This window comes from Hylobates moloch, unplaced genomic scaffold (assembly GCF_009828535.3).
Source record: "Hylobates moloch isolate HMO894 unplaced genomic scaffold, HMol_V3 SCAFFOLD_13, whole genome shotgun sequence".
Taxonomy (NCBI): Eukaryota; Metazoa; Chordata; class Mammalia; order Primates; family Hylobatidae; genus Hylobates; species Hylobates moloch.
This window is the reverse complement of record NW_026652288.1, coordinates 26,145,963-26,167,656: the sequence shown is the minus strand read 5'-3', so window position 1 is coordinate 26,167,656 and position 21,694 is coordinate 26,145,963. Positions and strand designations below refer to the sequence as shown.

Sequence of the window (21,694 nt, the reverse complement as noted above, 5' to 3'; positions counted from 1 at the left end):
CATGAGGAAACTGAGGCTCAGCAGGCTTAAACAGCTGGTCCATGGGCACACTGTGAGTAAGCGGCAGAAACAGGACGTGGGCCCAGGTCTCCACTTGGGTAACCTAGCTCAAAATTTGCTGCTCCTGCTGAATCCAGCCCTGAGCCTGGTGCCCTCCCAGGGACAGGAGAGCCTGAAGTCACACGGGTCCTAGAGTTGAGACCCATTGTCTTTACTCTGATGTCTCCAGTTTGTCCTGAGCTTCTTGATGAGTTGTCGGTTCCAGCCAGGGCATTGTTGGACAGCACGCTCCCAGAGACACTCCTGGGTGCTGCTGGGAAGCTTTGGGTGGTGTCGATAGCTCTTGGAATTGGAAGGGGTTTCCCGAGAGACCCTCTTCTCACCCTGGCAGGACCACATTTGTCATTTGTACCACCAGATGCAACATCAGGAAACTGTTTACTGTTTGCTACTCTCTGTTGTTGGTGAGGACAGGCCATACACTCATCCTCATAGATCATAGAGGAAGTTGGGGCCGTACACTCGTCCTCATAGATCATAAAGGAGGTCTGGGTTGCAGCAACTTCCCCAGCTGGGCTAGCCTTGACTGGCAGGTGTCAGCCCCAGGCTGAAGGGAGGTGAAATGATGTTTCAGGCTGGTAAGCATATAGCTCAGGATCTCATGTGGTCCTTGTATCTCTAGCCTGAGATCACACAGTATTAGGACTAGAAGGGCCTCAGAAGTCATCAGTCAAGTGTTAACCTGATGTAGGGACCCCCACAGCACCATCTCTGATTGGTCATCTAACCTTGCTTAGTCCTCCCAGAAATGGGGCGCTCACTACTTCTTATTTTAGATATCTTCACTTTCTTTAGGTCATCTCAAAATCTGTCATCCTGTAACCTTCACTCACTTTCACAGGTCTCTCTTTCAGGACAAAAAGAAAAATAGCCTTTAAATTTGAAGGCAAATTTTACATTCCTCCTGAATCGTATTCTCTTTCCTTGCTAAATGTCCCCAATTCATCTAACCATGCACACCTCTATACATCTACCCCTGTATCCATCCATCCACTCACCAACCCATCTACAAATCCATCCACCCACCTATCCACAGATCTACCCACCCATCCATGTATCTATCCATTCACCCACCAATCCATATATCCATTGGTCCACCCACCCACCCATCCATGAATCCATCCACCCACCCACCCGCCTGTCCACAGATCCACCCACTCACCCATATATCCATCCATCCACCCACCCACCCATCCATATATCTACCCACCTATCTATCCACAGATCCATCCACCTACCCACCCATCCACAGATCTACCCACCCATATATCCATCCATCCACCCACCCATCCATATATCTACCCACCCACATGTCCACATATTAATGGCTCCTTCTATCCAATAATCCATTCACCATCTGTCCAGCTATCTCTCAGCCAGCCAGGCAGCTCATCACCCATCCCTCTGCCCATTTATGCACCCATTCATTGAGCTTTCTGTCCATCTCCTCATCCGACACACATCTGCTCTGGCAAGACCTGAAGTTCCTGGGATACCTGGGTCATGGCCCCGCCCCGGAGGCCTGCCAGCCTGGCTGAGGTTCTCCAGTGACTCCTCATCCACGTGCCTTCCTGCCCTCTCACCTTGCTTGTCCCTCTCTTCAGACTCTACTGTGGCATTATCTTTTCTGAGACACAGGTGGCCTGGCTATTCCCAGAAAGGCCAACCTCTGCACACAGCCCCTAACATCTTCGGGAGCCCACCAGGGCCACAGGCTTGCAGGACGCAGGCCTGCGCTACAGTAGAAGGTGGAAGAGGAGGCAGTGAAGGAGGGAAGTGCTGAGTCCCGAGAGTTCAGTGGCCACAGAACATCCCGGGAAGCAGATTCCTAAGGCACAGTGATGCTCTTCCCTTTGCTTGCCCACTGTGCTTAAAGTAAACCTGAAGGGGAAGATCCTTCCTAAAGCGCCCCCTTCCCTGACATTTGTCCTTTCCTCCACACAGTCATAGGTCATGGGACACTGGGATGAGACTGACAATCCTTGTCTTTAGGAGACTCTTAGTCTAAAATCAGAGACAAACAATACCCAGATCAGCACAGTGCACAGTGAGATGGGAGATGTGTATGGAGATCACAGAGAACAAACACTAAAGAGCCCAGGATCAACTCTTCTGAGGAAGTCAGGGAGGGCTGCATGAAGGAGGAGAAACTTGAGCAAAATGAGTAGAAGTTTACAAATTGAATAGGGAGAAAGACAGGTGGAGGTGGAGAGAACAGGAATGAGGGCGTTCCAAGCTCAATGAGCAGCAGATGCAAAGGCATGGAGGTATAAAAGGGCAAATAAAACCGTGCCACCTGTTCAGCAAGGAGGAACACAGGGCTGGGTGGGCTCAGCAGAGTGAGTCAGGGAGCACTAAATCAGGAGCCCGCAGGCCATGCGTTTTGTCTTCACCCCAAGGCACTGGGAAGCCCCAGATGGGGAGCAGGAGCATGAGCCTCCACCTGGGAAGGCCCTGTGGGCAGCTGTGTCCTTCACAGCTATGTGAAGTCTGGCTGACTGGGGTGGGGCCATAGAAGAGGCCACAGGCAGAAAAAACCCAATTAGGAGGAGGCTGTCGTGCTTCCAAGTCACACCCACTGCCCCAGCTCCACAGGACCTCAGACTCTATCAGCCCCTGGGCTAGGGACAGGCAGAGCTGTGGCCCAGGTCCTGGGACTCTAGGGGCCAAGACAGCATTTGGTTCTGCCACCCCTTGGCCTGCCCTGAGCACTGGGAGATGCTCTGGTTGGGGGCGTCTGGTGCAGTGCCCACCCCTCATCATTACAGAGCACCAGTTCCATCACAAGTGGGCCATCCTGTCTGACCCCGATGACATCTCCTCGGGGCTGAAGGGCTACGTGAAGTGTGACGTTGCTGTGGTGGGCAAAGGGGACAACATCAAGACGCCCCACAAGGCCAATGAGACCGACGAAGATGATATTGAGGGGTGAGGCCCAGCTACCCCAGCCCCTGGAGTCTGAGCCAGCCCTTCCTTCCCCCAGGGAGCTCCCGGTGAGGGTTTGCTCAGAGCACCTGCCACCCGTCTCCCTCACCCTGCTCTCGCTCACTCTCCCAAGCAACCCCACTCTTCCGAGGCAGGGCAGGGGCAGGGGGTGATGGAGGATGGCTGAGAATAACAGTCCTTTGACATCCTTTCTGCCAGTGAGAAACGGGTTGGGAAGCGTCGATGCTGGCAGACCATAGCCAGCAGCTGCTGGGTCCTGAGTATAGCAGCAGGATAGTGCTGGGAGAGCCAAGGTTTCTTCTGGTGTGCCAATTCCAGGCAGCTGATAGCAGCTGTTGAGAAATATTCTGTGACCTTGTCTGGAATAAGTGGGTAAAAGTGCTGGGATCAATGAATCCTGTCTTTTGTGAGCTGGGGGAGAGAGAGTGGCTACTATGAAGTTTTTGTCTACAAAACAAAAGATATGGCACAAAACTATAAAACACTGACAATAATATTGATCATATCCCAATGTACAATCTACAAAGCACTCATATGTTTTAGCGTGCTTGAGCCAATCATATTCTTGGGAGGTGGGTATTATTACAGCCACTTCAACAGTGAGGAAACGGCAGCTCAGTGAGATGGGAAGATTTGCCCAGAATCCCACAAGGGGCAAGTTCCATGAACACAAGTGTCTAATCCTAGCCTGGCCCCCTCAGCTGTCCCTTAGAGACTGTGCCAGGACCCAGGGGTGTGTAGATGCCAGGATGGGGGTTGGGGATCTGGACCTGGCGACCATGGCCCTGGCTGTATATGCTGGCAGGAACTTGCTGCTCCCCGAGGGGGTGCCCCCCGAACGCCAGTGGGCCCGGTTCTATGTGAAAATTTACCGAGCAGAGGGCCTGCCCCGTATGAACACAAGCCTCATGGCCAATGTAAAGAAGGCTTTCATCGGTGAAAACAAGGACCTTGTAGACCCCTACGTGCAAGTCTTCTTTGCTGGCCAGAAGGTACTGGGGTATGAGGTACAGGAGGCCGGGGCTGGGTGACAGGTATCACAAGGGCAGGCTGATGGGTGTGGGGCCTGGGGCAGCTGGGCGGGTAAGACAAGGCTGGAAATGATGTTGGCCAGGGACGGACTTAGAGGATCCTCCCTGCCTCCTGGAGTCCTTAGACTGAGAGTTGCACAGGGGGCATGAGAGGGAGGAGAGGCTGGGGGAAGAGTGGAGACAAGTCCACACACAGGCATGCACACACACATGCACCCACTCACACATGCACACATACCCACTCACGCACGCACACACGCACCCACTCACCCGTGCACACATTCACCCACGAATACACACACACACACGCACCCACTCACACACGCACACATGCACCCACGAATACACACACACACATGCACCCACTCACACACCCACACATGGACCCATTAACACGCACACATGCACACCCATTCGCAAGGCATGCACACCCACTCACAAACGCACACATGCTCCCACTCATACACGCACACATGCATCCACTCACACACGCACGCACACCCACTCACACATGCACCCACTCACAAACGCACACATGCGCCCACTCACACACGCACACACGCATCCACTCACGCACGCACACCTACTCACACATGCACACATGCGCCCACTCACACACACAAACACGCGCCCACACACACACACATGCACCCACTCACGCACGCATGCCACACCTCACCTGTGCTCCCCCTTCCACCAGGGCAAGACTTCCGTGCAGAAGAGCAGCTATGAGCCCCTGTGGAATGAGCAGGTCGTCTTTACAGACCTCTTCCCCCCACTCTGCAAACGCATGAAGGTGCAGATCCGAGACTCGGACAAGGTCAATGACGTGGCCATCGGCACCCACTTCATTGACCTGCGCAAGATTTCTAATGATGGAGACAAAGGTCAGCAGCGGGAGACCCAGTGTGCTAGGGGGCAGGGAATGGCCCGAAGGGAAGGAATGGGTGAGACCCCCTCTCTTCACACCACCGTCATCAGCTCTGGACCTGAGCCTCACAGGCGCTTCCAGGGCCTTGCCAGCAGCCCCTGCCTCAGGTGGAGGGTGGGGAGTTGTGGCTCAGGTCGGCTCAGAGCTGGCCTGAGCCCAGCTGACTGGATTTGACAGTTAGTAGTTGTGTGACCTGTTTTCCCGTTTGTAAAGTGAAAATAATAATGATTATATGATGTAATAATTATAGTATGAATGTGCATATCATTGCAGTGTATATGCTGCATTTGTATATAATTACAGTGTGTGTGTATATATATATATGATACCTAATAGTAGTGCCTATCTGCAGACTCACAGGGATTGACCACCTCCTAGGATCCCTGCCCTGTGCTGGGTTCCAAGGACATAGAGTGAGATAAGAATCTATTCCTGGATCAAAGTGCTCACTGTGTGTTAAGGAGATAGATGTGCTACCAAATGGTCAAAACATGAGGCAGAAGACACAAAAGGCCACATGTTGTCTGATCCACGTATGTGAAACATCCGGCAAATCCATAGAGACAGAAAGTAGATTGCTGGTTTCCAGGTGCTAAAGGGAGGGGATTGGGACTAACTGCTAAATAGGTGAAGAGTTTCTTTTGAGGGGGTGGAACTGTTCTGGAATTAGATGATGGTTTATAACATAGTGAATATACTAAAAACCACTGAAATGTACACTTTAAAATGGTGAATTTTATGTCATATGAAGTATATCTAAATTTTTAAAATGCTACAAGTGTTTTTTTAAAAAAGGCAGAATAAAAAGCAAATAAACCAAAAAACTGGATCATGCGACCCCTGTCAGAGGCCTGACAGATCTTAGCCATAAGAGAAGGGACTTGTGCCTAGGAATTGAGAAGGCTTCGTGAGGAAGCAGCATTTCACAGGCAGAGATGGAGAGGGAGGGCCTTCAGCGAGGAGGGGAGGGGTCTGCACCGGCAGGGTCACCATGGTGGGACAGAGCTGCAAAAATGGCACAGGACCCAAGATCATGCTGGGGACTTGGAAGGACTGGCTCTGTCCTACAAGTAGACTGTTGGCAATTCCTGCTCCAAGTTCCAGGAAGCAGGGAGCTAGACTTTGCCTCCCCACTGCTTCCAGCTCAGGCCCCCACAGGGAAGAAATAGATCCAAGAGAGTGCTCTACCCCAGTGCAGTGTAAGAAGGCTGCCCCACACCTGAATGGCACACATGAAGTTCTCAGCTCAACACCCAGGAGCTGGAGGCCAGGGACCCCCAAAAGAGGCCCCTCTTCCCCAGGGAAACTGGATGTGATGCGGCCCCCTCATTTTTCTCCCCACTGCCACAGGCTTCCTGCCCACACTGGGCCCAGCCTGGGTGAACATGTACGGCTCCACGCGTAACTACACGCTGCTGGACGAGCATCAGGACCTGAATGAGGGCCTGGGGGAGGGTGTGTCCTTCCGGGCCCGGCTCCTGCTGGGCCTGGCCGTGGAGATCCTGGACACCTCCAACCCCGAGCTCACCAGCTCCACAGAGGTGCAGGTGGAGCAGGCCACGCCCATCTCGGAGGTGAGACCCCAGGCACTGTGCTGTCCCCCAGGCCTCCAGCTCAGCCCCCTTCTCCCTGAGGCACCCGGGTCCCAAGCTTTGCCTGTTGCTGCCCTGTCTACCTGAGGAGTCAGACCTCAGGATGAGGCTCCTTCCCAGGTAGCACAGGCCCCCACTCAGTCCCCCAACAGGACTCTGCCCTCGTCCACTGCCTGCCTGTGCTCTGTCTCACAACAGCTGCCAGGTCTCACGATGGTGCCTCTCCTCTGCCCCTCTTCCCTGCCACGGCTGTCCCTGTGGTGTCTGCAGCCAGCCCTGCTTGCATGGATTTCCAGGCTGGGGGGCCACTGGGGTCTGGGCTGCCTGGCCCCAAAGCCGGGTGGGATGCCCCCACCATCCATCCCCAGGGCCTGTCTGTGAGACGGAAGGAAGCCTGGCCCCTGACCTGCCACCCTTACTCAAGCTCAGGAACGGTTTGAACTGCCTCCCCACAGAGCTGTGCAGGTAAAATGGAAGAATTCTTTCTCTTTGGAGCCTTTCTGGAGGCCTCAATGATTGACCGGAGAAACGGAGACAAGCCCATCACCTTTGAGGTCACCATAGGTGAGTGCTGGGCCCACAGCAGGCTTCAGGCCTAGGTGAGTACTGGGCCCATGGGGAGCTTCAGGCCTAGGCTGCAGGTGGTAAGTGTGACGCTGTGCACCTCAGCCCTGTCCTCACTCCTGTAGGGAACGTTGACCCCTTTCCCCTGAGAGGCCTCAAGCATCCAGGAAACACTTTGTGTGTGCATGGGGTGGACCACGCCCCATAAATGGGCCGACCCTCAGCTCCACCTACAGGGTGAGGCTGTGTTTGGGACCTGGGGCAGAGGGCAGGGAGAGGCCCTTGCTGGGGCTGGAGAGGAGAGAGTGGGAACTCAGGCCACAGTCTGGGCCAGGGCTGGGCCTCGCACTCAGGCGTCATCAGGACTCCCCGACTCTCAGCGGAGTGGGGACACGGGCTAATGCTCTCTGGCTAATGCTGTGTCACGTCTGAGCGCCATTCCCTGACTCTCCCTCTCCCCTTTCCCAAATCCAAGGCAGCCCCGGATTGGACGGTGGGAGGGGCCTGGTGGGGAATGCACTCTAGGCCTTCTGGGCCCATTCTGCCTCCAGGCAACTATGGGAACGAAGTTGATGGCCTGGCCCGGCCCCAGCGGCCTCGGCCCCGGAAGGAACCAGGGGATGAGGAAGAAGTAGACCTGATTCAGAACGCAAGTGATGACGAGGCCAGTGATGGCGGGGACCTGGCCTCAGTCTCCTCCACCCCACCAATGCGGCCCCAGGTCACCGACAGGTGGGCCCAGCCTCCCATCCTCCTGTGGCCTGGCCCTCCCACCTCCCTGGGCCCCCAAGGCCTCACCTCCCGCCTCTGCCCACCCCAGGAACTACTTCCATCTGCCCTACCTGGAGCGAAAGCCCTGCATCTACATCAAGAGCTGGTGGCCGGACCAGCGCCGCCGCCTCTACAATGCCAACATCATGGACCACATCGCTGACAAGCTGGTCAGGGCCAGGCCAGGGGCCAGCAGCAGTGGGGTCCTGGGGGAGACAGCGCTGTCAGAGGGCCTTCCCTGGAACACACAAAGCTGGGCTGCCCAGGGGCTGCAGGAACGGCCCCAGCAAGACCTCTGTTCCCATCCTCAGCCCCAGGTCCCAGGGCACAGACAAGGGCAGGAGCCACCTCTAGTCACTGCAGCCTCCAGCGAACCCTGGGGCAGGAGTGTTGAGTTCCCTGATTTTTCCAGAAATCTTAAAAGCAAGGCTAGGGAGACAGGTGTGGTGGCTCACACCTGTAATCCCAACACTTTAGGAGGCCAAGGCTGGTGGATCACCTGAGGTCAGGAGTTCGAGACCGTCCTGACCAACATAGTGAAATGTCATCTCTACTTAAAATGCAAAAATTAGCGGGGCTTGCTGGCGGGCACCTGTAATTCCAGCTATTCGGGAGGCTGAAGCAGGAGAATCGCTTGAACCCATGAGGCAGAGGTTGCAGTGAGCCGAGATCGCGCCACTGCACTCCAGCCTGGGCGACCGAGCAAAACTTCATCTCAAAAAATAAAATAAAATAAAATAAAAATTAAAATAAAATAAAATAAAAAAAGCAAGGCTAGGGAAGGGAAATGGGGAAAAGAGAGAAGTGAGCAGTGTCTGAAGCTCAAGGAGTTGCCCCCTCCTCCTCTGCCCACCCCTCTCCCCGCTTGAGCCATGGGCACTGACTGGGCGAGGAGTGCAGCTGTTGGCATGAGACCTCCTTCTCCCCAACCTGGAGGAGCAGGGACCAGCAGATAATCCCACCCTTCCCTGAGCTGTTGGTGCTCCCTGTTGAAGTTCCCTGAAGCTCAGCCAGCTCATATTTTATAAAAATGAATTAAAACTTCCAAAAAAATCAAGGCTAATATGAGGTCTGCTCCCAGCCCCCTGCCAATGTCCTCCTTGTCATCCCTGTCTTGTGACTATAACCATAGTTAAAGCCCATAGCCTTTGCAGTGTGACCTGGGTCTGCAGTTATCTGCAAGGCTTCCCCCTAAGAGCTGGGGTACTAGCTGACCTGTGTCTCCTGTGGGGCCTGGGTCTCACAGCCCTCCCAGTGCTCTCAGAGCCAGAGCCACTCCCTCTTCCCCCAGGCATCTGTTCCCATCCCCTGCCACAGGCCCCAGCATTCTGGAGTGACGTCGGGATCTTGTCACATCCAGTCCTAGGGTTTCCCTCTGTCTCTGGCCACCCCTGAGCCCCCAGCCTAGCCCTGAGTTCTGCCCAGGCCCTGTGAGCTCACCAGAGCCACAGACTCACAGCCCAGAGGTGGCTTCTTCCTTCGGGAACTGAAGAACCCAGAACACCAACATCTCCAGGTTCTGAGAACAGAACTTGGGAAATTGATGACTTCCTCATGATGACCGATACTCAGGATGGCCCTAGTGAGAGCTCCCAGATCATGAGGTCCCTCACTCCCCTGATCAATGGGGAGGAGACATTTGGGGAGGCTGGGGAGGCGGGGCTGTGGCCCAGCATCACCCACATTCCTGATTCACAGGAAGAAGGCCTGAACGACGTGCAGGAGATGATCAAAATGGAGAAGTCCTACCCTGAGCGTCGCCTGCGGGGCGTCCTGGAGGAGCTGAGCTGTGGCTGCTGGTGAGAAGGGAGGGGCAGCAGGTGGGGGGAGGATGAAGTGGAACTGGACAAAGGGGACCCTGCCAGGGCTGGGCAGATGAGGAAGAATCTACAGAGCCCCTGCTGGTCAGGCTCGCTAAACCCCGGCTCCCCCTACCCCCAGCCGCTTCCTCTCCCTGGCTGACAAGGACCAGGGCCACTCATCCCGCACCAGGCTTGACCGGGAGCGCCTCAAGTCCTGCATGAGGGAGCTGGTGAGGACGCGACTGGACGGCAGGGGCTGGAGGGAGGGCCTGGCTGTGAGAAGGTGTCACAACCCCCTTTGTCATGGCCCGAGCTGTCCCCCAGTAGCTGGGTTCACTGACACCCCCTCCTGCGCAGGAAAGCATGGGGCAGCAGGCCAGGATGCTGCGGGCCCAGGTGAAGCGGCACACGGTGCGGGACAAGCTGAGGCTGTGCCAGAACTTCCTGCAGAAGCTGCGCTTCCTGGCGGACGAGGTGCGGCCCAAGGGGAGGGGGCTTTGCCTCATCCAGGGCTGGCTCTCTGGGGCCCCTCAGGCTCAGGGGGCTCAGTCAGGAGGCTAGACCCCCTTACCCGCTGCCCCTGGCCACCCCCAACCCCCAGCCCCAGCACAGTATTCCCGACATCTTCATCTGGATGATGAGCAACAACAAGCGTGTCGCCTATGCCCGTGTGCCCTCCAAGGACCTGCTCTTCTCCATCGTGGAGGAGGAGACTGGCAAGGACTGCGCCAAGGTCAAGACGCTCTTCCTCAAGGTGCTGGAGGGGGCAGGATGGATGGGGGCCTGGGTCCTTTTGGGGAGCAGCAGCCCCCACCTGGGGCTGGAGGGCCTGAGTGACAGGGTGGGGCCTTCAAGCAGCAGGTGTTCAGAGAAGGGCTGAGAATGGGAAGGAGATGGGGGAAGGGGTGGGGAAGGGGGCAGGATGGCCCCCTGCCCATGCCCCTGTCTCCACCGGACCCCAGCCAAGCGGGATGGCTGTGAAGGGGCAGGGTAGCTCTGACCAGGGCCTCTGCTGGCCCCGGCCCCATCCCCACCCCATGGGCCCTGGCAGCTGTCAGGCTCCTGGTGACCCCATACCCGTCCCCAGTTGCCAGGGAAGCGGGGCTTCGGCTCGGCAGGCTGGACAGTGCAGGCCAAGGTGGAGCTCTACCTGTGGCTGAGCCTCAGCAAACAGCGCAAGGAGTTCCTGTGTGGCCTGCCCTGTGGCTTCGAGGAGGTCAAGGCGGCCCAGGGCCTGGGTCCGCATGCCTTCCCGCCCGTCAGCCTGGTCTACACCAGTGAGTGAGGACCCCTCACTCAAAGCCTCACCTGGGAGGGGGCCGGAGGGGCTGCCCATCCCGGAACCTCAGGCTGCCCTTCCCCACAGAGAAGCAGGCGTTCCAGCTCCGAGCCCACATGTACCAGGCCCGCAGCCTCTTTGCCGCCGACAGCAGCGGACTCTCAGACCCCTTTGCTCGGGTCTTCTTCATCAATCAGAGTCAGTGCACAGAGGTGAGGGCCTGGGGGGAGGGAGTGGCTCTGGCTTTGACAGCACCAGGAAGCCTGTGAGCCTGTGGGGACTGGAGCCTGTGGGGCCTGTGAGCCTGTGGGGCCTGGAGCCACAGGTCAGCCAGTGCCCCGGTTTCTCAGGGGAAGCCCTGCAGATAACTGCAGACCCGGGTCACACTGGAAAGGCTACGGGCTTTAGCTGTGGTTATATTCACAAGACAGGGATGACAAGGAGGACATTGGCAGGGGGCTTGGGGAAAACCTCATATTAGCCTTGATTTTAAGATTTCTGGAAGAATCAAGAAACCTGTCACTCCTGCCCCCAGGTTCCGTGGAAGCTGAGTGAGTAGAGGCGGCTCCTGTTTGTGCATCTGCCCACCCTCTGTCACTTGTCACCTGTCTCCCCATCCCATGCTGCAGGTGCTGAATGAGACCCTGTGTCCCACCTGGGACCAGATGCTGGTGTTCGACAACCTAGAGCTCTATGGTGAAGCTCATGAGCTGAGGGATGATCCGCCCATCATTGTCATCGAAATCTACGACCAGGATTCCATGGTATGGGTGGGCTCCGGTGCCAGGGACCCCAGCAGCACCACACCTGGCCCTTGTTCCCTGCACTCCACCTGCACTGAGGCTGTGCCCTCACCTCCGCCACCCACCTGCAGAGCTCCTTGGCCAGGTGCTGGCTGGGAAGCTGGGAGTGGGGCTGACACCCAGTCCCTCCAGGTGCCTCCTGCCTGCTTGCGGCAGCCTGACCCCTTCCCAGGCCAGGACATCTTCACCTCCTGTCACCAACAGACTGAGCCCTGGAGATGTGCCGGCAATTCCTGCTGTCACTAGCCTCCCAATCCCAGGGCTCCCGACCCCTGCCCACAGCTACCACAACCAGTAACAGCCTTGCCGTCCTCCATGGAGGTTCTGGAGCAGGGAATAAGGGATTGGGGTGACCCCCGAGAGTTAGCGAGCCACCTTCTCACGCACCACCTCAGCTGCTGAGGTGCCCAGGTAGCCCTGGACTAGAGGTAGGAGGACCTCATGTCTAGTCCTGAGCCGGGCATCTCCCATTTACTGACTGCTTGGCCTTGAACAAGTCTTTGGTGGGCCCTGAGACTTGGTTTCCCCATCTGTAAAATGGGGTGATCACACCTGTCCCTTACAACAACTCATGGGGCTGTGGTAAGGACCAAACGAGATCACAGGTGTGGATAGCAAGCACCAAGAGGCTTCTGGGTTGTCTGTTGCGTCAGGGTAAAGCTGACTTCATGGGCCGGACCTTCGCCAAACCCCTGGTGAAGATGGCAGACGAGGTGTACTGCCCACCCCGCTTCCCGCCCCAGCTCGAGTACTACCAGATCTACCGTGGCAACGCCACAGCTGGAGACCTGCTGGCGGCCTTCGAGCTGCTGCAGGTGGGACTGCAGGGAAGAGGGGCTGAGGCCTGGGGACTGGAGGCTGGGAGCTGGGGCCTAGGGCTGGGGGCTGGGGCCTGAAGGCTGGGGCCTGGGGTCTGGGGCCTGGGAGCTGGGGCCTGGGGGTGGGGCCTGGGGGCTGGAGGCTGGGGCCTGGGGCTGAGGGCTGGAGCTGAGGGCTGGGGCCTGGGGTCTGGGGGGTTAGGGCCTGGGGGTTAGGGCCTGGGGGTTAGGGCCTGGGGATTGGGGCCTGGAGCTGGGGCCTGGGGCCTGGGGGCTGGGGGCCTGGGGGCCTCTCTCCCTCCCATCCTGACCGAAGCTGGGGGCATGGTTCTTAGGGGGTTTTCCCTGTCTCCCCAGATATCATGGCAAACAACTCATGGGGAAAGAGACCCTGTCCCTGGGCTCCCCATTGTGTGACCTGTGACCCCCATTCCCCAGATTGGACCAGCAGGGAAGGCTGACCTGCCCCCCATCAATGGCCCGGTGGACGTGGACCGAGGTCCCATCATGCCTGTGCCTGTGGGCATCCGGCCCGTGCTCAGCAAGTACCGAGTGGAGGTGCGAGGGCTCTGTGTGGCCCTTCCGTTTTGGATGAGGAGTCTGAGGACCCAGGAGGGGAAGTGGCTTGTCATCCCCCTCCCACCACCATCACCAGGAGCCAGCAGCAGACCCAGGCTCCTGCCCCAGCCCAGGGCCTTCCCCCGTCTGCACCAAGTCGCACTCCCATGTCCCAGGACTGTGCCCAGCCCTCCTGTCTGCACCCCTGACTCTGCACCCCTTCTCCGGGCAGCCTCACCCTCATCCCTGGAGGATGCCTGCCCCTCCTCTGCTCTCCTGGCCCTGCTCCCACCCTTTGAAATCTGGGGTGAACTACTGCCCATCCCACTGCCCAGTTCCTTCTCGGATGGTCCAGCGCCCCCATGGCTGGCTCCCTTGACTAAGGGGCTCTCTTCTCTGCACCCCCCCAATCTCTCCCAGGTGCTGTTCTGGGGCCTACGGGACCTAAAGCGGGTGAACCTGGCCCAGGTGGACCGGCCACGAGTGGACATCGAGTGTGCAGGGAAGGGGGTGCAGTCGTCCCTGATCCACAATTATAAGAAGAACCCCAACTTCAACACCCTCGTCAAGTGGTTTGAAGTGGTGAGTGCAGGCCCCGGCGGAGGACGTCCTGTGGCCAGTGTGGCTCCACTCAGCCAGCCAGCTTCCTCTGCCTCTTCTTGGAGGCTCAGGCTCCTGTCGCCAACACCCCAGGACCTCCCAGAGAACGAGCTGCTGCACCCGCCCTTGAACATCCGTGTGGTGGACTGTCGGGCCTTCGGTCGCTACACACTGGTGGGCTCCCATGCCGTCAGCTCTCTGCGACGCTTCATCTACCGGCCCCCAGACCGCTCGGCCCCCAGCTGGAACACCACGGGTATGGCCACATCCACCCTGCCACCAAGCGTGGCTCCACACCCCCCAGGGAAGGGCTCCGGGTCTCCGTCCAGTCCAAGCCACGGCCAGAGTTTGCTCCTTGGGGCCGAGGGGGTGGGCACGGAAGAAGGTCCACCCTGGTGGCCAAGGAAGGCTGCCGAAGGTGACCCCAGCTCTACAGCCAGAGAGGGCAGAACTGGAGACAGCCTGGGAGGGCCTGAGGGCAGAAGGCCCCTTGGGCTGGTTGATGGAGAAGACTCAGGCCTCCCGGCTACCTCCCTCCCGCCGGCCTCCACAGCTTCCCCTTATCTCGGGCTCTCTTCTTCCCTCCCTGTGCCCGTATTTTCTCCCTCGACTGCCTGTCCCCCTCTCCCTCAGAAAGTTCCAGAATCAGCTTTAGTTCTCTGCACCTTCCTGCCCCGCCAATCTCACTGTTCCTCTTGCTCCTTCCTCTGCCTGTCTGTCCATCTATCCATCTGTCCAGTTAGGCTTCTCCGGCGCTGCCGTGTGCTGTGCAATGGGGGCTCCTCCTCTCACTCCACAGGGGAGGTTGTGGTGACTATGGAGCCAGAGGTACCCATCAAGAAACTGGAGACCATGGTGAAGCTGGACGCGGTAAGGCGGGTGGGGTCAGCCCCCTGCTGGCTGGGAACGTGCAACTTCGTGTGACACATCCTGTGAACTAGACTATCTGCCCCGAGAGAAAAGGACACTAAGAGCCTCCTTTGGCATGTGACTGTCGGGGGCTGACCTTGATTGTGTGTCCAAACAGCTCCCTCCTAATACTATCCTGGAATGCACGCGCGTGCGTGTGGTGTGTAAATGTGCATGTGTGTGCGCATGTGTGTGGTGTGCATATGTGCATGTGTGTGCGTGCATGCATGTGATGTATGTGCATTTGTGCGTGCGTATGTGTGGTGTGCATATGTGCATTGTGCATGTGTGCATGTGGTGTATGTGCATATGCTCGTGTGTGCATGCATGTGGTGTATGTGCATGTGTGTGTGTGTGCCTGTATGTGGGGTATGTGCATATGCACGTGCGTGCGTGTGGTGTGCATATGTTCATGCATGTGTGTGGTGTATGTGCATATGCACGTGCGTGCATGCATGTGTGAACATGTGCATGTATGTGTGAATGCATATGGTGTGCATATGTGCATGTGGTGTGTAAATGCATGTGTGCATGTGTGCAGTGTATGTGCATATATGTGTGCACGCATGTGTGTGGTGTGCATATGTGCATGTGTGCATGTGGTGTGTAAATGTGCATGTGTGTGTGCGTGCATGTGGTGTATGTGCATATGTGTGTGCATGCGTGCTTGCGGTGTGCATATGTGCGTGTGTGCATACATGTGGGTGTGTACATGTGCACTGGCATGTGGTATGTGTGTATGAGAGACAGAGTGAGCCATCACAGTTTATTATAATCACCTGCTATAATTTTTACTCCAACAAATGACACCATAGGTAATGATTCCTTATGAGATCATCAGTGTCCTTTTCAAAGAGTCCCTGGTTTTCCATCCCAGCCATTCACAAATGACACTTCCCTGGCCTGGGTCGGAGAAGGATTTCCAGGTGGAAGCTCCTTATTCCTCCTGGCTTTGGGACTAGGACCATTCATCTGCCAGAGAGAGAACTGCCACCTGGGGGTTGGGTGTGGAAGTGGCCTACAAGCTGCAGACCCTACAGGGAAGGGCAGAACGTGGGCCAGCCTGGAACACACCCCCCTGTTCCTTTGGCCACCCAAAGAAACATCCTCACTCAGACCCTTTGCAGACTCACCAGTCAGAGTGCTCTTATTAATGCGAAGTTGGCCTTGCGGGCACAGGGGCTGCCAGCACACGGTAATTTCCATCTTGGCTCCTCCACGCACCCTGTGCTAGGCCGCTGCCTGCCACTCCAGGCCCCAGTGGCTGATTCTACCCCTGTCTCCTTGGTTCCTCTGCAGACTTCTGAAGCTGTTGTCAAGGTGGATGTGGTGAGTGTGGGGGCCATGCAGGGGCTCTGGGGTGAGAGGGTCCTTTATTGGCAACGATGTCAGGCCAAAGGGTCCGGCATCAGGGACAGAGCCAGCCCCAGCCCCCCGCATGCTTGGGCCAGCACATCTCCCCCAAGGTGCGGTGGAAAAGAGCTGGGTGAGTGCAGGACTCAGTGCCGGTCCTGCTTGGGCGAGTGGATCACGCTGGCAGGTCACAACTCTCTGTGGCCTGTGGCACCTTCTCCCTAAAATAAGGCCCTGCCCCTTGGACATGGGTGGCCCCACAGAGCCTCATGGAGCCCAAGGCTTCCTGCTGGCAGATGGCGGAATGGGTGGAGGCTCTCGGGATTGTCCAGGCAGGAGGAGTCCATGTAGGACTCTGGACCTGGCCAACCTACAGGCTGAGGAGGAGAAGGAGAAGAAGAAGAAGAAGAAGGGCACTGCAGAGGAGCCGGAGGAGGAGGAGCCAGATGAGAGCATGCTGGATTGGTGGTCCAAGTACTTTGCCTCCATTGACACCATGAAGGAGGTGAGACCTCGGGTAGGGTAAGGGGAGGTGACCCCCTCCACACTCAAAACCCTCCTGTCCAGCTTCTTCGCCACGGCCCCCAGAGCTGGATCCCACCTCCATTCATGTGAGTTTGGGATGACCTTGTCTCGCATCCTTGAAATCCTAGCTCAGAACTCACCTTCCAAGACAATGGTTCCATCTACCTTCCCTGCTTGGTTTTCTTTTGTCCTCATTGACTCATTCCACAAATGCCTCTTGGGTATATGCGATGAGCCAGGCTCCATACTAGGTGCTATGGGAGCCAAAAGATGCCATACCTGCCCTGATGGGCCCTCGGTTTACTGGGCAAAATGGACATGTAAACAGAGACTTAAAGAGGACTATGTGACAACAAAGGCAAATCATGGCTTGGGGGAATCAGGGAAGGCGTCCCAGAGGAGGTAACCTTTGTGAAAAAGGAGAAACATGTTCTCAGAGGCCATAAGGGAACAACTGCTTATCAGTAGTCCTTACGACTCTTCTTCATACTGTTTTATTTTACACATCTTGGTCATCGGCACATGAATGATTCTTCCCCTATTACACATATGTGGGTTCCATCTGTTGGGCCAGATTGCAAGTTCCAGAAAGTGCATTTCTCTGCTTTCTTGTTTGTGTCCTCTCCACGCTGCCTACCTAGCTCAGGGTGCTCTGACTGGCCACCTGACCAGGAGGGACACATGCCTGCAGTTGTGTTTCCTCAGTGGGGCCAGAGCTGATCCAGCCACATCCTCTCCCAGGCCCTTTCTCTGACCCAAGCTAGGTGTGATATTTATTAGAGCACACATTAAGCTGCGGTAGCAAGTTAGAGTGATGTGAACAAGACAGCAGTTTCTTTCTCACATAACATCTCAGAGAGTGGGGATTAGGCTGGTATGGTGGCTCAGTGGTGTCAAGGACTAAGATCCTGACCTCTTGTTTCTCACATCTGTAAGGTTGGAGGTGACTCAACATCATGTTCTAATTCAAGTGCACAGGAAGGGTTAAAGAGGAGAGGAGGCATATGCTTTTCTTTTTCAGGGCCCAATCCAGAAGTTGCTCATATCACTTCCACTCACATTGACCAGAATCTAGTCCCTTAGCTACACTTATCTGCAAAGGAGGCTGGGAAATGTAATCTTTAGCAAGGTGGCTGTGTGCTCAGCAAAACTTGTAAAACTAGGAGAACAGATCATTGAGGACAGCTGGTAGTCTCGTCTCCCACCATCAAGTTGGCCAGGCTGGAGCTGCAAGAGGCTACCTGTTGTTGTCTCTACTCCTGCAATTTTCACAGACTGCCACCAGGTGGCGGTGGCGACTTAGTTGAAACCTGGTTCTAGTTTCTAGTCAAGATTTATTTTCTTTTCCTGTAAGATGGGGTGTGCTGAGTGAAAGAAAATATAGTACATTTTCTTACTGTTATACTTTTCTACATTAAAACAATTTATTAATACCACTAAAAGCAACATTAAAATGCACTGTGTTTTTTTAAGTAGAAAATGTAAATATTTATTGCAAGGTGTTATTTCTTTTTTTTTTAATTATACTTTAAGTTCTAGGGTACATGTGCACAACGTGCGGGTTTGTTACATAGGTATGCATGTGCCATGTTGGTGTAATGCACGCATTAACTCGTCATTTACAGTGGGTATTGCTCCTAATGCTATCCCTCCCCCCTCCCCCAACACCACAACAGGCCCTGGTGTGTGATGTTCCCCTCCCTGTGTCCAAGTGTTCTCATTGTTCAATTCCCTCCCGTGAGTGAGAACATGTGGTGTTTGGTTTTCTGTCCTTGTGACAGTTTGTTCAGAATGATGGTTTCTGGCTTCATCCATGTCCCTGCAAAGGACATGAACTCATCCTTTTTTATGGCTGCATAGTATTCCATGGTGTATATGTGCCACAGATGCATAAACCCCTAAGTACCACTAGTCACACTGTACACATTATAAACTTTTTTAAACCCACTTAAGCAGAGCATATGGTGGATTTGAAGTGCAGTTGGGAAGATTTTCTACTTCTAGTGCATTAAGACTCATATGGGCCCACAATTTGGGGTCAACAGACTCCTCCCCAGGAAACCCACCTTCTGTCCTTTTCATCTCATCTTTTGGCAGCAACTTCGACAACAAGAGCCCTCTGGAATTGACTTGGAGGAGAAGGAGGAAGTGGACAATACCGAGGGTGAGCCCTAGAACCTGAAACTGCCTCCTTCCTGCCCCTGGGTGGTCGGCTCTCCTGCCCACCTCACCACCTGCTTCTTTCCCCTCCTGCCAGCCCTCCCAGCCTTAGTAGCCAGGGAAGCAGCATCAGTAGTCCGTGGGCACTGGGCAGGCTAAGGCCCTTATCTAGGGAGGCTTTTACTCTGACCAGTTCAGCACCCACAGTGATAGGCAGACATTTAGAGCCACGGAACATCACAGCTGGAAGGGACCTCAGAGCTCATTCCATCCAGCATTTTCCAGACTCTTTTCCATGAAGAAAATTGGTGGGTGTTCTAGAAGGAACAAATTAGTTTTGGTCAAATTAGTTTAGGAAAAGCTGATTGAAACAGCTTCTTTTGGTGCAGGACTTTTCAGAGCCTTTACTGTGCAAATGTTACTATACATCTCTAAAAGGAAGACACAGTATAAAATATTTCCCCAGCTTATTGGATCACAGTACCCTTTCTTCTAAAGCATGCCAGCAGCATCTGCACCTGGTGCTCCACTGAATGAGGTTTGGGAAATGCTAATACAGAGTGTTATTATTATGGACAAGAAGAGGGAAGCTAATGAGGAAAGCGAGTGGGCAAGGAACTGCACTGCAACAGGCCTCCACCACCAAACCCATGCTCCTTCCTGCCCCTCTCTTCCAAAGGGCATGATGACGGTCTTCAGACACCTTCCCGGGCATAAACTCACTGGGGCCCGCAGCACCTCCATGAGGCGGGCATGCTAGGGAGTATTATCTGCATTTGACATCACATGGACATCCGAGAGCTAAGTTAGTAAAGCAAATTAGCGACAGAGCTGGGTCTCGAATCCAGGCCTTCCTGCTCTGCTTATTTCTGCTCCACCTCCTTTTCTGCTTCTGGCCAGGCCTGAAGGGGTCAATGAAGGGCAAGGAGAAGGCAAGGGCTGCCAAAGAGGAGAAGAAGAAGAAAACCCAGAGCTCTGGCTCTGGCCAGGGGTCCGAGGCCCCCGAGAAGAAGAAACCCAAGATTGATGAGCTTAAGGTGAAAGCCTAGGAGCAGACTCTTCTAGGGTGTGCGGGGGCGGGGAGAGGGGGGGCGCGGTGATCCTGCAGGTGGGGCAGGACAAAAGCCAGAGACCAGGCAGCCGCCCCCTAATGGCCTGGTCTGGCTCAGGTGTACCCCAAAGAGCTGGAGTCCGAGTTTGATAACTTTGAGGACTGGCTGCACACTTTCAACCTGCTTCGGGGCAAGACCGGGGATGACGAGGATGGCTCCACTGAGGAGGAGCGCATTGTGGGACGCTTCAAGGTCAGGCCAGGAGCATGGGCCCAGCCTGAGCACCCCCTAGCCCTTGCCCCACCACAGGTTCTCCCACTCACCTCCCACCACTGCCCTGGCCACTCCCTCCAGAAACCCTGGACTTCCCCATGGCTCAGCAGTTAAAGGGTGAAGGCCCTGCCACATCAGGGTCCAGCCCTCCCGGTGCTGTTAGCTATTTTGAATGCCACCCTTGCCAGGCAAACCTACACCCTGACCCACACTTGTCTTGCCCAGGGCTCCCTCTGCGTGTACAAAGTGCCACTCCCAGAGGACGTGTCCCGGGAAGCCGGCTACGACTCCACCTACGGCATGTTCCAGGGCATCCCAAGCAATGACCCCATCAACGTGCTGGTCCGAGTCTATGTGGTCCGGGTGAGACTCCCGTCGCTTCCCCTCCTTGCAAGTCTCCTCATCCTCCCATCCAGGAGAGACCAAAGAAGCTGCATACTGGCCGGGTGCAGTGGCTCACACCTGTAATCCCAGCACTTTGGGAGGCCAAGGCAGGAGGATCACCTGAGGTCAGGAGTTCGAGACCAGCCTGGTCAACATGGTGAAACCCCGTCTCTACTAAAAATACAAAAATTAGCCAGGCGCAGTGCCACACACCTGTAATCCCAGCTACTGAGGAGGCTGAGGCAGGAAAATCGCTTGAACCCAGGAGGTGGAGCTTGCAGTGAGCCGAGATCACATCATTGCACTCCAGCCTGGGAGACAGAGCGGGACTCTGTCTCAAAGAAAAAAAAAAAAAAAAAGAAGAAGCTGCGTACTGATAGCCCCATACTGGGAGGCACCAGGCAGATCATTTGGTCTAGTCTTTATCTTTTCTAGAGGAAGAAGTCAAAGCCCAGAGAGGGGTAGCCACTTGCCTAGGGTCACACAGCAAGCCTCCTGAGGGGTCCAGTGCTCCTGCCCCTGCCCTTCACTGTCATAGGACCCTCAGGCAGACTGGCAGGGGCACTGAAGATGAGCAGGGCATGGGAGCCTGCTCAGGCAGCCCTCCTCCCCATCCCAGGCCACGGACCTGCACCCTGCCGACATCAACGGCAAAGCTGACCCCTACATCGCCATCCGGCTAGGCAAGACTGACATCCGTGACAAGGAGAACTACATCTCCAAGCAGCTCAACCCAGTCTTCGGGAAGTAAGGCTTCTTGGTGCCTTCCCCTGCCACACCCCGACTTCTCCAACCCAGACCACCTCCCACCCTAGAAGATCCTTAAACCCTTCTCCTGACTCCACCCCACCAGGTCCTTTGACATTGAGGCCTCCTTCCCCATGGAATCCATGCTGACGGTGGCTGTGTATGACTGGGACCTGGTGGGCACTGATGACCTCATTGGGGAAACCAAGATCGACCTGGAGAACCGCTTCTACAGCAAGCACCGCGCCACCTGCGGCATCGCCCAGACCTACTCCACGTATGTGGGGCATGGGGCAGAGGGCGGGGGCAGTGTGCCTGCTTTGCGTCCACTGTAAAATGAGATTCAGATCGTGGAGATTTGAGAAGGTAGACATATTGTGGTTTCTGTCCCAGGCCAGGCCTCTGCCCTACAGTCCCTGGGCACAGTCTTCGGGGGACAGGACTGCAGATCCCAAAACAAGGAGAGGGCCAGTGGATTCCAGGACAGAGGAGGCAGGATGAGGAGAGACAAGTGGGCTAGGGAAGGTGGGGGCCAG

General features: G+C 55.8%; 1 protein-coding gene across 1 annotated transcript in view; it reads left to right on the top strand.

Moving 5' to 3' along the window:
• The window catches only part of OTOF (otoferlin), a 100,496-nt gene that overhangs the window by 71,318 nt on the left and 7,484 nt on the right, over positions 1–21,694 (top strand). The window contains exons 12-38 of the mRNA XM_058427027.1: positions 2,829–2,988; positions 3,812–3,998; positions 4,738–4,924; positions 6,319–6,542; positions 7,016–7,124; positions 7,676–7,856; positions 7,945–8,065; positions 9,594–9,694; positions 9,837–9,927; positions 10,055–10,171; positions 10,299–10,451; positions 10,785–10,974; positions 11,064–11,188; positions 11,606–11,740; positions 12,433–12,594; positions 13,036–13,155; positions 13,576–13,737; positions 13,849–14,011; positions 14,495–14,625; positions 15,964–15,993; positions 16,394–16,522; positions 18,640–18,706; positions 19,603–19,739; positions 19,872–20,006; positions 20,253–20,390; positions 21,031–21,158; positions 21,265–21,435. Of these exons, the coding sequence (XP_058283010.1) occupies positions 2,829–2,988; positions 3,812–3,998; positions 4,738–4,924; positions 6,319–6,542; positions 7,016–7,124; positions 7,676–7,856; positions 7,945–8,065; positions 9,594–9,694; positions 9,837–9,927; positions 10,055–10,171; positions 10,299–10,451; positions 10,785–10,974; positions 11,064–11,188; positions 11,606–11,740; positions 12,433–12,594; positions 13,036–13,155; positions 13,576–13,737; positions 13,849–14,011; positions 14,495–14,625; positions 15,964–15,993; positions 16,394–16,522; positions 18,640–18,706; positions 19,603–19,739; positions 19,872–20,006; positions 20,253–20,390; positions 21,031–21,158; positions 21,265–21,435 (3,754 nt within the window). The remainder of the gene's footprint in view (positions 1–2,828; positions 2,989–3,811; positions 3,999–4,737; positions 4,925–6,318; positions 6,543–7,015; positions 7,125–7,675; positions 7,857–7,944; positions 8,066–9,593; positions 9,695–9,836; positions 9,928–10,054; positions 10,172–10,298; positions 10,452–10,784; positions 10,975–11,063; positions 11,189–11,605; positions 11,741–12,432; positions 12,595–13,035; positions 13,156–13,575; positions 13,738–13,848; positions 14,012–14,494; positions 14,626–15,963; positions 15,994–16,393; positions 16,523–18,639; positions 18,707–19,602; positions 19,740–19,871; positions 20,007–20,252; positions 20,391–21,030; positions 21,159–21,264; positions 21,436–21,694) is intronic.